Here is a 16,353-nt window from a genome sequence, read left to right on the forward strand (position 1 = left end):
CCTTGAAATATTTGAAAAGCCAACACAACTTGAACAAACGACATGCAAAATGGGTCGAGTTCATTGAGTCCTTCCCATATGTGATCAAATACAAGAAGGGCAAGGACAATGTTGTGGCGGATGCTCTTTCCCGCAAAAACACCCTTTTGCTAACTCGTTTGGATTTTCATGTTTTGGGACTTGAAGAGATCAAAGAACTCTATCCTTCCGATTCTTTCTTTGCTCCCATTTTTGAGAAGTGCTCCGTTGAGCGAGGAGTAGATGATTTCTATTTGCATGATGGCTATTTGTTCAAAGCTAACAAGATTTGCATTCCCGAGTCTTCGCTTCGAAAATTGCTTTTGCAAGAGTCTCATGGAGGAGGTCTTATGGGCCACTTTGGCCGTGACAAGACATATGCCATGCTCTCAACCCACTACTATTGGCCAAAGATGAAGCGAGATGTGGAGCGCCTTTGCCGTCGGTGCACAACATGCTTACAAGCTAAGTCTACCTCCAACCCTTATGGTCTTTACATGCCATTGCCTATTCCTTATGCACCATGGACCGATATTAGCATGGATTTCGTTCTAGGCTTGCCTCGCACTAAGCATGGTCATGATTCCATATTTGTTGTAGTGGATAGATTCTCTAAGATGGCTCATTTCATACCTTGCCATAAGAGCGACGATGCTTCACACATTGCTTCATTGTTTTTCAGGGAAATCGTTCGCCTACATGGAGTACCACAAAGCATTGTGTCGGATCGAGACGTCAAGTTCATGAGTTATCTTTGGAAGTCACTCATGGCGAAGTTTGGAGTCAAGCTCTTGTTCTCATCATCCTCGCACCCGCAAACGGATGGCCAAACGGAAGTGGTCAATCGAAGCCTCTCCACCCTCCTACGCATCCTCGTGAAGAAAAACTTGAAGTCATGGGAGGAGTGCCTTCCTCACGCCGAGTTCGCCTACAACCGCGCCAAGCACAAGACTACGTCAAGGAGCCCCTTCATGGTCGTCTATGGCTTCGAACCTTACACGGCACTCGACATACTTCCGCTTCCCCTCCACGAGCGCATCAACATGGACTTCGACAAGCGCACCGCCGCCGTCAAGAAACTATATGAAGAGACAAGGGCAACCATACAAGCACATGTTCTTCGTCAAGCCAACCGCATCAACGCCAAGAAGAAGGCAAGGGTATTCGAAGAAGGAGACCTCGTTTGGATCCACCTCTGGAAGGAACGGTTCCCTCATGAGCGCAACTCCAAGCTCAAGCCAAGAGGAGATGGCCCCTTCAAGGTCCTCAAACGCATCAACGACAACGCTTACGTCATCGACATACCAACATCCAAGTACTTGGTGAGCAACACGTTCAACGTCTCGGACTTGTCACCCTATCATGGAGATGAGGAGGTGCAAGAGTCGAGGACGACTCTTTCCCAAGGGGGGGGGAGATGATGTAGCCCCGGTCACCGACGTCGCTACACCAAGACCAACAAGTCCCCCAAGTGGACCGATGACACGAGCCCGAGTCAAAGCACTACATGATGAGGTGAACTCGCTCCTCACCACCCTTGATCTTGGTACCCCTTTGGATGGATTGCTACCTCATGCCGACGTATTATGTGTCATTAGATACAAGGAGCATCAAGGTCACCAAGAGGAGGACACACCATGGTCAATGGGAGGGGAGGAGCAATGGACAGAAGATGGACGCGAAGATGGACATGGAGCTGGATCGGAAGTCGCCGAAGAGCGCAAAGAAGAGAAGATGGATGGCCGGTCCGAACCCGGTCGGGACCGGCCTCTGACCGGATCACCGGTCCACGGCCCCGGTCGACCGGCCTCTGACCGGCCGCCCGGTCAACCGGGATTTGCGCTCGTGACATCCGGCGCCATCCAGGGGACTTGGAGCCTCGCCGGTCGCCGCCGGTCACGAGCCCGGTCTGAAACCGGCCTGCCCGGTCCTGAGCCCGGTCGACGGCCTCGACCGGCCTGCACAACTTAAGTCACTATTTCGGCCCGAATCGTTTCACTTGTACCTTTTCGGCCCATGAAGCCTTGTAAGACTATAAATACCCCCAGGACGCCCCTTTAGCTCTTTAGACTTGTTTTGAACTCAAACCTACCTTTGAGCTTAGTCTCCCTTGGGTATCATCCCTCTGTAATCAAGGCACCTTAGTTGTTGACTTTGAACTTGTTGAGTGAGATTCTAGTACAAGCTACTCTCTCTCCCTCACCAAGTTCTTCCTCTCCAACTCCAATCTCTCCCCGGGGAATTCTACCACGTGTCTCTTCCTCGGAGATTCTATTGGCGTGGTCCATCGAGCCACGGAGGTAAGCATCGGGTGTATCGGGTTGTGTGTGTGCGTGAGTATCGGAGTTCCTCGTGTTCGTCGTGTTCTTCGTGTTCCTCGCGTTTTCCCATCTTCCCCCTTGGTTTCGAAGTCAATCCGCGAGATCGGGCCACACACGGGGTCTTAGACCTCATCAGGAAGTGGGAAGATAATGGGGTTTATAGTGTCAAATCTTTATATGCTGTGGTTAACTTTGGGGGAGTTAACTTTGGGGGAGTTCAAACTATTGACATACATTGTGTTTGGAAAATCAAAGTACCCCCAAAAAATACATTTTTTCCTCTGGTTGCTCTTCCATAATAAGCTTCTCACTAGAGACAACCTGGTCAAAAGACAAAATGTTGATGATCTGACTTGTGTGTTTTGCAATGAAGTAGAGTCCTGTCAACATTTGTTCTTTGATTGTGTGGTTGCTGCTAATATTTGGAAAGAGACCTTAGATGCTTTAGATATTGATTTGAAAATTTCAAACATACATGATGTTGCTGCCTTGTGGAATGACAGAAAGAATAAAAAGAAACATAATTTGATTTTTGCGGCTGTTTTGAGAACTATCTGGATTACCAGGAATGATCATGTTTTCAATCGGGTGCAATGGCTGGGTATGCAGGTTTTGTGGAAACGCTTGGTATGCAGTTGTGCCCAGTGGAAGATCTTACTGAAGGAAGAGGAAAAAGAAGGGCTGATGTGTATGATGAACAAGATGGAGGGAGTGGCCAGGAGGCCTCTGCTCTTGTGGCCGGATCCTGGGTGATTCCACAGAAGAGAGCAAGGACAACACTGGAGGTCTGTGAGATGAATAGCTCAAGAGGATTTGGCCCAATGCTAATGACAGCTGAAGATCTGGCAAGGACCCTGGAGGCGAATGACTTGGTCCTGGTGGGTGATGGAGCGTACTTCCAGGTCTTGGATCGTCAGTGAGTGCGCTGGATGATCTGGGGCTAGCCTGCCGTTCTTATGTTGCTGTGTGGTGGTGTGTGCTGTTTCCTCGCAAAAACACCTGTTTGTGTGTTGTCCTTCCTGTTAGGTGCAAAATATGTTGGGTGTTATGTTGTGGAGTTTGGGTGCCTGTGATGATAAATTCTGGATGCTGTAAACTGTTGTTCTGGTTTCAATATATTGGAATCGGGGGCGTGCCCCTTTTTCTCTAAAAAAAAAACCAAAGCCGCGTCTCGCAACAACTTAAAATCCCCTCCTTATCAACTCACCATAAAAAAATCAATGGCGGAACTTGGTCGGTCCGAGGAGGCATGGTCTTGGACATGCCAACCATGGGGTGCATAGCCTCCCTCATCCCGCCGACGGCGCTGCTCCCCTCCCTCGTGCTCTCGATCCCCGACCCGATCTGCGCCTCACACCCCGGGCTCAGGCGCCGACCTCGCCTCCAACCCCGGCGGAGCGCCGCCCCACCCTCCACCGCATCTCGCTTGGCCGGCGGCGCTCCACCGCGTCCTGTTCATCCCGCTGGGTTTGCGGCGCCTGTTCCCTCCACCTCCTCCGCCCGATTCACCGCCGCCGCTGGCTAGACCAGTTCGTTCGGTGAAGAAGCTCCAGCGGCCGCGGTGGACACCTGACAGTGGAAGTGTGGAACTACTGTTAATGCTATGCCGACTGATTAATTTCTTTTCCTCGATCTACATCAAACTATCGTCCATGTCCGTTCATGATTAATTTTGCATTGTCTTTGTGCCTCCCAATGCTCCGCAAGTGATGAGCACATGGCCTGTCTCTGTCCGTGCCAAGTCAACTGGATCTCAGAGAACAAGAAGTCTACTGCAACCAGAAAATCCTCTACGCAATCTCTTGCTTAGTTGCTCCAAGTCCTGACCAAACCGCAGATTCTAGAATCACACATACCAGGAAGGTCCTCTCACTGACGGAGCAATGGCGGAGGCTGCTGTTGTCAGTGTTGCCACGGGGGTGATCAGGCCGCTCATGGCCAAGCTCACCAAGCTGCTGGAGGAAGAGAGCTCCAAGCTCAAAGGTGTGCGCCGGAACACCAGATTCATAAGAGATGAGCTCAACACCATGAGTGCCACACTCGATATCCTTGCTGATTCAGAGGACCTTAACCCTGAGATGAAGATCTGGAAGGAGCATATTCGTGAGCTCTCCTATGACATGGAAGATTGCATCAACGACTTCATGTTTTTCTCTGAACCTACGGGTTTCAAGGGGTTCTTTCAAAACCTGAAGAATCTCAAACTTCGCCATGAGATTGCCGGCGAGATCGAAGAGCTCAAGGCCCGTGCTATTGAGGCGAGCAATAGGCACGAGAGGTACAAAATTGACGGTGGGTACATGCCCTTTGTGTGGAGGTTGACACCTTCCTCTAGCATCCCTGCCATTGATCCTAGGCTGCATGCCCTTTATGTGGAGGTTGATAAACTTGTCGGCATTAGGGGTCCTAAAGAGGAGATCATTGAGTGGTTTCAGAAGAACAATTCTTCCCAACAGCTCAAAGTGTTGTCAATTGTTGGGCCAGGTGGTCTTGGTAAGACTACTTTGGCCAACCAAGTCTACAATACGCTCAAAAGCCAATACTCATGTGCAACTTTGGTGTCAGTTTCTCAGCAACCTGATTTCAGAAAGATTCTCAGAGAGATTGCTAAAGGAGTGGGGATAACTAGCTACAGATCTGATGATGATGTGAAACAACTCATTGATAGGATCAGAGAATACCTCCAAGATAAAAGGTAAGCTTGATATACACCTACAACGATGTAGCGGAGTATATTGCATGATTTGAGCAATTTAGTTCTAAATGAGATGATATTTTGCTAATTCCTTTTGGAAGCTGTGTTGGTGAACTTAGAAAGGGATCTCATGATTAATCCATTACTACGATTTACAATGTACTTTTTGTGCTTGTCCTTTTGTCAATATATTCTTAATCCAGAAGGAAGAATCATTGATATATAGAATACACTAGTACTGAATAATGTGAGACTTATTCTTATGACCATTCCACATCTTCCTAGGTGGATCTGGTGTGAAAGTGTCAGCACTAGCTGCGCTTCAGGCTAACTAGCACATATATATTAATTACACCAACTAATTGCATGCATTATTTACTCGCTGGTAGGCACTTCTAGTAGCCATTAAAAAGATTCATGAAGCTGAGCAGGACCTTCACATATTCTTGCATTTGGCTGCACAAAGCTTGTACATAGTAATGCTTTTTATGGAAGCATGGAAGGTTATACATGACCAATATTTTTCAACTAAGTATTTTTTTTACAATTGTACTATAAATTTTTTTGTTCTGGGGAATTGAACTACACATTTAGATTACTTAATTATGTTCAAAGATCTCTATTTTTTGCCTTTTCCTTTGGTTGGGACTCTGCGGTTTGTGATGCTTGATCTTGTACATACATTCTTTGCTCTCTTCTCCTTCTGAAAGAAGGATACATAGAACTCCTGCCTCCTTTTTGAAAAAATATTATAAAAAATATTATTATCGAGAATTTACAAATATCATTTTCGTTGTAAGGATATTTTTGGACTGCACTTATTGTCAGACGAGGCTTCTTCTTATCATGATTTTTTTCAGTACCTGTAGTCGCATTTACTATTACCTCTTTGCAGGTACTTTGTTGTAGTTGATGATGTATGGGGGACAGAAGCATGGGAAACTATGAGGCTTGCATTTGTGAATAATAATTGTGGGAGCAGACTTATTGCTACAACACGTGTTAGTCCAGTTGCATCGTACTGTTCTTCTCAAGGCGGTCATGTTTACCAGATGAAGCCCCTTGGTTTTACTGACTCGAAAAGGTTGCTTCTTGCAAGAGCATTTGGTTCCGACAATTTACACCATCCTCACCTAGAAGAAGTATCAGATAAAATATTGGGAAAATGTGCCGGTCTGCCATTAGCCATTATTACTATCTCTAGCCTGTTGGCTGATCGGCATGCCGTGGAAGAATGGAATAGGGTGCTAGCTGGCATTGGTGCTTCACTTGCAAAGGACCCACTTGCCGGAAACATGACAAAGATTCTGTCTCTTAGTTACATTGATCTTCCTCACCATCTGAGAACCTGTTTGCTGTACTTGACTGCGTTTCCAGAAGATACTATTATCAAGAAACGAATATTGATAAGTAGATGGATCGCTGAAGGATTCATTCATGAAAAACAAGGGCAAAGCAAATATGAAGTAGGGGAGGGTTATTTTAATGATCTTATCAATAGAAGTTTGATCCAGCCTTATAAGGTAATATATGGCGAGGCAAAGGCATGCCGAGTTCATGACATCATTCTTGATTTCATCACCTGCAAGGCTACTGAAGAGAATTTCATGACTTCATTTGATGGAACAAAGCTTACACATAATTCAGATTGTAAGGTGCGCAGGCTTTGTGTCATCAATCCCAACAAAGGAGACCTAACAATGCCGAAAAACATGGAACTCTCTCATGTCCGATCACTTACTGTATCTTTGGGTCGCATGAAGAACTTTTGGATGTTTGCTCCATCCCTTCTCACATTGGACCTACAGGGTTGTAGAGATATAGGTGACTGGGATCTCACACATATTCAAAAGATGTTTCTTCTGAAGTATTTGAGTCTTGGACAAGGAAATATAAATAAGCTCCCAAAAAACATTGAACAATTGCAGAACATAGAAACATTGAACTTAAGATATACAGATATTAAAGAATTGCCGTCGTCACTTGCAAGGCTTCCAAGGTTGGCCCGTCTATATGTTAATAAGTACACAAGATTTCCGGATGGAATAATTGGACAGATGCGGTGCTTAGAAGACCTTAATGAGTTTGGGATCTCTTCCTGGGATGCAGTGAAATCTCTGCAAGAATTCTCCAAGCTCACCAATCTGAGGACACTGAAAGTAGGATGCAGCGATTCTATTCAAGACCCAGATAGCGTAGATGAAGCAAGAAGGCAATTCAAGGAATTATGGAGTCATGTGGGGACATTAATTTCTTCTGAAACTCTCCATCATCTATATTTCCCTGGCAATCGTTATATCTACAGTTTTTATATCCTAATGTCGCTAGAATCGTGGTCCCATGCTACTCCTTGTAGTCTTCGGAAGCTCCGCATATCATCATGGTGCATCAACAAGGTTCCAAAGTGGATGAGCTCACTTGGAAATCTTAGAGAATTGGAACTTTTAATCTTCAGTATGGGACCGGAAGATGTTGCGATCCTTGGAGCAATGCCAGTTTTGCTTTTTCTGAGTCTACGCGTCAATCACGGCACTAATGGGAGGATACTCATCCGTGGGTTCACAGGTTTGAAATATTTCAAGCTGAATCTCTTGTTCTGTGGGACCGCACTGGAGTTTCAAGCAGGAGCTATGCCAAAGCTTGAGCACCTCGAGTTGGAACTTCCTGTGCACAGAATGGAGTGTCTGAATGGTGTTTCAGATTTTGGTATCCGGCACCTTCTGGCCCTGACCAAGCTCGAGGTTTTTGTTGATTCTGATAATCATTACAGGAAACCTGACGTACACCTGACAAACAAGGAGGCTGTAAGCCTTATTAAAACTGTCATTGGGACGCTTTGCATCAGTCCAACTATATCATCATCGTCACGACTTCGCCAGCGTTGCCTTCCTTTTAAAGAGTACATAGAATACGTAAGTTCTCTATCAACTGATTGAAGTTCGTGCTCTCACTTATTTGCTACTGTATTTCTGACTTTCACCCCAAAAGTTCTTGCAACTCTGCACTCATGACTCTTATGTGGGCTTTGTATTAAATTTTCTTCTTGTGTCTGAAAACAGCGCACTCGCCGTTACGGGCTGCTGCCCGAGGATGTTTCAAGGTGTAACTGAAGAGGTGCATGGATCGTTGTTGTATTTAGAGATGTTATATTGGCTGCTCACTTGTAACTTGCGACGAAATTTGGTCTGTAATCCATGTACGGTATCGATTCATATCAGACTTGCAGACTTAAGTAAGACTATACAAGTGATATGGTTCGAAATCAAGACTTGTGGTGTAGAGTGGCTCTTCGTGTTGTTACTTCGAAAGCAGCTATGAGTGTGAATCAGATGTGATTCATTAGAGCCTCTAGAGTATAGTCCTGACTCCTGAAAAGGCCCCCAGCCAACACGATTGATGGCGAGGGAGGGGTGGAATCAAATCCTAGCTGCTGAAGCGTGAAGCTGTACGTCGCCATCACTCATCGGTACTATTAAGCCCTCCCAGTGAGTAGAGAACAAGCGCCACAGCAACAGTGACCTGTCTCTGCTTAGCCACCATGTCACTAACGTGTCTCTCCTTGATAGCATAGTTATGGTCGATGATGACAGAAACCTTGAAACCCTTGGCATCATCTGGTCAGCTTAAGCAAAGAATGGTCATTGAGTCGAAAGTTTGGACACCTAATTTCCAGGACACATCCTATATTCCTATAGTTCTGATCAACCTCATCTCACTCATCACATTTCTTGTCATCATGTGTTGGTGTGTGCAGTTGTGCATCCTAGTCATTGTGTTGTTTGAAATAAGCTTAGATTCTAGCTAGATGTTTGGAATAAGCTTAGATGACATAATGACATTCGACCATTTTTTTGAAGGATAATTCGAAAATTCCAGCCAACTAAGAATCAAGCAAAACCGTCTTACATTGTATATTTGTGACATTTGCACAAAGCACTCAGCACAACAAAAGATTAACCAACATAAACCCTGACGAGCCACGAGCCCACACGACACGTGTATGCACTGTACAACATCAGCATTCAGCAGCGACAGAAACAAAAAGCTTGTACTAGTAGTCGTCAATGTATAGTAACTGCATGCGTCGGCTTCGATCAGCAGCGATCAATTCTTCTTGCCGCCGTCGTCGGCGCCGACGACCCCTTCGTTGCCGGCGAGGATGAGGTACTTGTCCCTCCTGGTCAGTCCGGTGCGCTCGTACCCGAGCGCCTCCGCCACCCGGCGCTGCACCTCGTTCGCCACCGCGCGCGCCCCCTCCTTCCCAGCGCCCTCGCCTGTGACGACGGGGTCGAGGAACTGCACGAGGTAGGACGGCACGGGGTTCATGAGCAGGTACAGCGGGTCCAGCATCTTCCTGCCCCCCGCGGTGGTGCCGTGGAACATGTCCACCGCCAGGTGCAGCGCGACCGGCACCACGTCCACGCCGCCGGCCGCCAGCTCCGCGAACAGAGGGCTGAACCGCAGCAGGAACGGCTCCCGGCACGTGGTCCCCTCCGGGCACACCACCAGGCCGCCGCCGCTGGAGCGGCGGAAGAGCTGGGCCTGCATGGCCGCGCGGTCGGCGGCACGGTCGCGGGTGAGCCGGAACGTGGGGATCGGGGAGAGCAGCTCCGACAGGCGGCTGATGCTGTAGGTGGCCGCGGCGAGGTCGCGGCGGCGGGCGGCGGCGGAGACGCAGAGCGGGTCGAGCAGGGACCGGTGGTTGCACGCGAAGAGGCTGTTGTTCTTCTTCTTGGTGCCTCCGGCAGCGGCGAGGTCTGGCGAGGGGTCCGGGGAGGAGGAGGATGCGATCATGCGGTTGTGCATGCCGAGGGCGGCGAGGAGGGGCACGGAGAGGGAGAATGGGAGCAGGAGGAAGACGGCGGCGCGGAGCAGGGCCAGCGGCGCGCCCAGCGGGAGCCACATGAACATGGTGAGCGTGGCCGTGGGCGTCGGCCGGAACGCCGTGCGGCCGTCGTGGAAGACGAGCGGCTTCGGGTACCGCCGCGGGTGGAGCGCCCCGCGTCGCCGCCGCGCGGACTCGGTCGGCACGTACACCTCCTGCATGCATAGAGCACATTGTTAGTACCGACAGTTCATATTTCTATCGAATTATAATTCTTAAAAATAATTCAGAAATAAATTTATTTAGTGGTTGAAATTTGCATATTTCAACGCCTTCCCCAGACCCCAACCCTACCCCGCCACTAGCTGGTCCATGCCGTTGCCATGACCAGAGCCCAGATGCATTGGATGCGCTAGATCTGGAATCGTCCCCGTTCTCCGGCCTGGTGCCTGGCTGTAGGCTGTAGCTCGCCGCTCGATGGAGGGCGGCACGGACAAAACCGCCTTCAGAAGGTCAACTCGGGCGTCAATGCCGCGCATCCCCGCGCCGTCCGGCTTCTGCTTCTCCTGTGCCTAGGAGTCACGCCCACCTCCTCCAGTGAGCATCGCTGCCATGCTGAGCAAGGGCCTTGGGCGTCGAATTGCTCGAAGTAAACTCTTCTTAATTAATTACCGATCGAGACCAAATCTATAAATAATTACCGATCGAGACCAAAGCAAAACTTTTGCGGGAGCACCTATTTTGAATAATTCTGAGATTCTGAAACTAGAACCCTGCCCCATCCAAAATATAGACACCTTTACCATTTCTTTACTAGTTAAACATTCCTCAAATAATTCCGTTCCATAATACTATATATATATAGTACGTTCCATAATGTATAATTATTTTTACCGTGAGCCAACGTGTGCTGTACAAACCGATGATCAAAGTTAAAGACTACTTCATGTTAATGTCCTGAATGCCAAAGTTGAGGTTTTAGATACGGTCGAGTTTAGGGACCATATGTTAATGAGTACGTAGAACCAGCCGTAGATGTCATTTTCCCAAAGGTGCTGAAGAACTAGTATCGCTAGCTTTCTTGTACTGTTGGCGGCGTACTGCTGGGACGGCAACATAGATCCACCGGGCAGGGTGTACTAAACCATGAGTGATCACACAATATGCTGTTCAACGCCATTCACTTTATAATACCACATGGATATTTTATATAGTTAACCTACAGGAGTAGCTAGTTAATACTTTCTCTATCCCAAAGTTTAAGGCCTACATTTTTTTTTCAGAAAGTAAAACTATGTCAAGTTTGATAAAAGTTTTTATCAAAAAATATTAACATGAAAAGTACAAAATCAATATTATTAGATAGATAATGAAATATATTTTCATATGGAATCTACATAATATCATATTTGTTTATAGATTTTTCTAAAATTTTGATCAAACTTTACTTTGTTTGACTTTTTTTTTTAAATAAACCTTAAGCCTTGAGATGGAGGTAGTAGTGTACTCTCTCCATGTAAAAAATTTACCTCGTATTTATCTAAACATTCAAATTTAGATAAATCTATGACACTCTTTTAGGACGGAGGAAGTACTTCACGATGAAAGATAACTACTCTTATTACGAGTACCTGAGAAATGGCAATCACGAGTCATGCGGTATAAAGTCCCCCTGTCTCTTTCTCATTCACATTAGAAAATATATTTTAGCTAGTTGGCACGATCATGTACGTTTCCATATAAACTCTAGACGGACTGTAGCAGGACTGTGGGTAGCTGCATGGTGGTTCGCAATTACTGATCGAGCTGCATGTGGCATTCGGACTAGAGGAGACGTATGATGCATGCAGTTCATGGCCGACATGGAAGAGTTCAACCACGTACTACTTTTTATTTTTATTTTCTGAGAGAAAGATGAGAGGGTGCACATCCCAGTCAGGGAAACACTCCTAGAGAGGGCTAGCTATGTTGATTAATCGGTGCATGACATCCATGGATAATATAGTATACCTATAGGCTTGACTCATTGAAGTCGACGCAAACCTAGCGAATTAACATCATGGAGAACCTACACACATGACTAAAGTAGGTGTAATGGAAAATATCTGAAGTACTAGGGCACCTTGCATTTTTGGTTGTATAAAATATACTTGAGTTGCACAAACATTTCGATAAAAGTGCACACTTCAAAAGATCTCGCCGAACAGAATAGCTAGGCTTTCAAAAATTTCTTCGTTTAGAAATTTATTCTAGTTATCTCAGCAACAAAAAATGGCCGGCTTGCATGCAAATTTATTGCAAGTTATGACAAGCATCCTAGAATGCGCATATATAGTCAATCTAGTTTCGCTTAACTTTAACTCATACTACTAGTACTAGTTTGGTCAAGTATTAGAAGTACTACTAGTTTGGTCAAGTGAAATTTGTATTTTTACTACTATAGTATGCATGTCGTAAAAACAACAACATCTAAAACTCATATAAAACTATCATTGAAAACAACACTGCACAATCTCCTGTCGTCCAAAACATCATCTATTGCCAAACGAAGAAGTAATATATTCTTCTGTATTTCCCCTTTCTTCGTTTTAAATCTTTAATGACACTCACAATTAGGCACTGGCGGAGACAGGGGGGGACCAGCAGGGGCCCTGGCCCCCCCTAAGATTTCGTATTTACGCCTAGATCCCCGCCTCTCTATGCCAAACTACAGCTAAATGCTACAGATTTTTTCGCTTCGGCCCCCCTAACAGATGTTTTTTCCACTTTGGCCCCCCTGATTCAGTTTTCCTGCCTCCGCCATTGCAATTAGGGGTCTCTTTGGTTATACTGTATTAAAAGTGAAGGAAATCATATTAATAAGAGTTTTTTCTATTCATGCATTTGGTTCGAAGGAATGGAAGATGGAAAATGGAGAACTTTTTATATCTAATAGTTTTAGTTCCAAAGGAAAAAAAACAAAGGAACTATCAAAATTCACCCAAACCTCTTTTTTTCGCAATGATATCTACAAAGAACAAGGAAAGGCAATAACATTGCCTACTAACAGCCTAATCTTACTTTGTCATATTTTTAACCTTCACTTAACTGTGTTTTTCTAGCAATTCCATGTATTTCCTATTCGTGTGATTCAAACTCAATTCCGCGAAATCCATGCGTTTTGAGAATCATTTGTGTTCTGAACTTGCAATCCTATCATACTCATATTTTTACGTTTTCGAAATCATGGGAATCAAAGAGCCACTAACATTAGTACTACTAGCATATATGTTAACAAAATAATTATCACCCACTTAATACTTTAATAGTAATTGCCGTTTTACCAATAACAAGCCTCGTGGTGTACAAAATATAATACACTTACTTACGTCCTTAACCGGTAATTGCTCACCTTGCAATACGTTTGGAAGAGCTGCTGAAACGAGCACCCCAGCCCACCAATACCGACGACCGCGCCGCCCTTGTCCCCAATAACCTCCTCCACGTCCATCTTCCTTACCACCTCGCCTTCGTCCTCCGCGATTCCTAGGTAGTAACCCCCGAGCTCCTTCAGCTCGGGCGCCACCACGGCGTCGACGGCGAGGTACTCCTTGAGGAACGGCTCCACCATCGCCCTCGGCATACCGCTCACGCACACGCACCGCCTTCGGCGTCCCCGCCGCGTCGCGGCCGCGGACGACGTCGCCGCCTGGAACACCTCGGCGCTGACGTCCTCCAGGAACAGCTTAGGCATGACGGCCATGCCCAGCCGGCCGAACGCGTCCTTCCGGAGCCCGGCGAAGGTCAGCATGACCATGGCCTTCGTGGCCAGCTCGTGGCTGAGGACGCGGAGGAGAGGGTAGAGCATGAGGAGGAGGAGGCCCCGGAGGAGCCCGCCAGCCTCCAGGGCGACGAGCATGAAGTATGGGAAGGTGGAGGTGGACATCAGGAGGCCGCCCTCCACCGCGCAGACCACGGTGCCGGCACTGGCGCCGCTGTCCCCGTCCGTTGTCGTATCAGGCGCCGTGAGCGCTTCTAGTGGCGGTGCCGTCGACGGCGTCATGGACGACGCGCTCTTGTGAGGTGGTGGCTGCCTCTCCGTGGCGGTGACCGACGGTAGCGGCGTGCGGGCGATGAGGGATCTGAGCCGTCGGACTAGGATCTTGTTGTAGAGTAGGAGGGACTTAGTGAATGCCTTGGACATGGCGTCGGCCGGCGGCGCGAGAGCTAGCGCGAATACTGAGGCGGCTAGCCAGCTAGTGTTGTGCGAAGAGGAAGCAGATGGTGCAGGTGTTTATATAGATAGGAGACTCGGGAAACGGTACTTGCTAGTGTACTACGTAGTAGTACTCATTTAGGGTTCTTTTATTTATGTTTTGACATTTAGACTAGTCACAATGCATAGTATCATATAGAAGTATCATGCGTATGATACTACTACATGTTACTATCTCCACAATGCATAGTATCATATACTAGTATCATAGTCTCTATGTATTAATTGTTTTGTAGAATCTCAATGCAAATATATGTACAAGATTTACTTGGCATTAACTTTTCTAGTAGTATGTGCTATGATACAGTATCTACCTATGATACTAGTACCCTCTCTTTCATCCTTAATTGCACTGCCACATCAGCATTTTGCATGCATGGAATGCATGATACTACCTATGATACTCCCATTGTGGGTAGTCTTAGGGTTCTTTTATGTTTTCACATTTTATTAGTATCTTTTTTTTTTTCCTTTTGCCGAATACTGTAGAAGGAAGAAGCACAAACAGTAACTTTGAACAATATTTACCCTATTAATTTCGTTTATTTTTAAAATATAAAGAATCTGAATTCGTGGTGGTCAGTTCACTCTTAGGGCCTGTTTTGATCCAAAGGATTTCAAATGCACAAGAGTAGGAAAAACACACGAATAGTATGGCATGACATGTGAAATCCTAAATTAGTTGCATAAGTCGTTTGGTTGCATCACAAGATAAGGATTTTTTTTTTTGTAGAGATATAGTACATGCCATAGTTATCATAGATACATAGGATTTATTTCAAGAGGTCTAACCTCTTGCTAGAAATCCTATGAAATTATAATATAGGAAATTAATCCATGTGAATTTTGGAGGATTCAATCCTTTAAAACAAATGTCCTCTATAGAAAAAATTTACTGTATATGGGTAAGAAGCATACAAAATTCCAAACAAGTCCTTAGTAATCCAATTAATTAATTACCACAAATAGACACATTAATTGTTGAATTTTCATTAATTTATTATTGTACTCCATAACTTTAGATGGATGATTTTTTTTTGCATAAAGTAAAGAACTATGAGCAGGCAAGAGTTCTACTAACTCGAGCTGCGCAAAAACTTTTGTAGCAATGTACAAGCATTTGGATAGTGTGATATAAAATCATAAGTCAGGTACTTTTGAAGACTATTGGTGTTAATTTCATATAATGTATATTACTCCCCGCGTTAAAAAATTTAAGGTTCCCCTTACTATTGATGTTAATAAAATAGTTTGGTTATGACGATGATGTCTACGCACGCTTCTATTCCTGTAGACAGTGTTGGGCCTCCAAGAGCAGAGGTTTATAGAACAGTAGCAAGTTTCCCTTAAGTGAATCACCCAAGGTTTATCGAACTCAGGGAGGAAGAGGTCAAAGATATCCCTCTCAAACAACCCTGCAATCACGATACAAGAAGTCTCTTGTGTCCCCAACACACCTAATACACTTGTCAGATGTATAGGTGCACTAGTTCGGCGAAGAGATAGTGAAATACAAGTGGTATGAATGAATATGAGCAGTAGTAACGGCGCCAGAAAATAGCTTGCTGGCGTGCAGTTGATGGTGGTAATATTGCAGGAAGTAAAGATGCAGTAGAACAGTAAATAAGCGATGATTGTAGTATTTGGAAACAAGGCCTAGGGATCATACTTTCACTAGTGGACACTCTCAACATTGATCACATAATAAAACCACTCTACACTCTCTTGTTGGATGATGAACACCATTAATTGTGTAGGGCTACAAGAGCACCTCAATGCCGGAGTTAACAAGCTCCACAACATTCGATGTTCATATTTAAGTAACCTTAGAGTGCATGATAGACCAACGCAATTATACCAAGTACTAACATAGCATGCACACTGTCACCAACAGACTATGAAAGGAGGAATAGATCACATCAATACTATCATAGTAATAGTTAACTTCATAATCTACAAGAGATCACAATCATAAACTACACCAAGTACTACATGATGCACACACTGTCACCTTTACATCATGGAGGAGGAATAGAGTACTTTAATAACATCACTAGAGTAGCACATAGATTAATAGTGATACAAAGCTCATCATATAAATCTCAATCATGTAAGGCAGCTCATGAGATCATTGTATTGAAGTACATGGGAGAGAGAGATTAACCACATAGCTACCGGTACAGCCCTTAGCCTCGATGGAGAACTACTCCCTCCTCATGGGAGACATCAGCGGTGATGA

General features: G+C 45.6%; 2 protein-coding genes across 3 annotated transcripts; one reads left to right on the forward strand and one right to left on the reverse strand.

Moving 5' to 3' along the window:
* The first annotated feature begins 3,532 nt into the window (after nucleotides 1–3,532).
* On the forward strand, nucleotides 3,533–8,300 carry LOC127291948 (disease resistance protein RGA5). Of its 2 annotated transcripts, XM_051321279.1 has the most exons (4): nucleotides 3,533–4,832; nucleotides 4,905–5,034; nucleotides 5,930–7,946; nucleotides 8,094–8,300. In XM_051321279.1, exons 1-4 carry the CDS (start codon nucleotides 4,223–4,225, stop codon nucleotides 8,142–8,144), a joined length of 2,808 nt encoding a protein of 935 aa, XP_051177239.1. In that variant the 5' UTR covers nucleotides 3,533–4,222; the 3' UTR covers nucleotides 8,145–8,300. The 2 variants fall into 2 exon arrangements, with proteins under 2 accessions (XP_051177239.1, XP_051177238.1); XM_051321278.1 differs by having other exon boundaries at nucleotides 3,533–5,034.
* A 621-nt stretch (nucleotides 8,301–8,921) lies between these two features.
* LOC127291949 (probable glycerol-3-phosphate acyltransferase 2) lies at nucleotides 8,922–14,100 on the reverse strand. Its single transcript, XM_051321280.1, has 2 exons — nucleotides 13,251–14,100; nucleotides 8,922–10,074 (listed from the first exon to the last, which is right to left on the reverse strand). The coding sequence occupies exons 1-2, from the start codon at nucleotides 14,040–14,042 to the stop codon at nucleotides 9,139–9,141; spliced, it is 1,728 nt and encodes a 575-aa protein (XP_051177240.1). The 5' UTR covers nucleotides 14,043–14,100; the 3' UTR covers nucleotides 8,922–9,138.
* Nucleotides 14,101–16,353: the final 2,253 nt, after the last annotated feature.

The sequence above is a fragment of the Lolium perenne genome, chromosome 4 (genome assembly GCF_019359855.2).
Source record: "Lolium perenne isolate Kyuss_39 chromosome 4, Kyuss_2.0, whole genome shotgun sequence".
Lineage (NCBI taxonomy): Eukaryota > Viridiplantae > Streptophyta > Magnoliopsida > Poales > Poaceae > Lolium > Lolium perenne.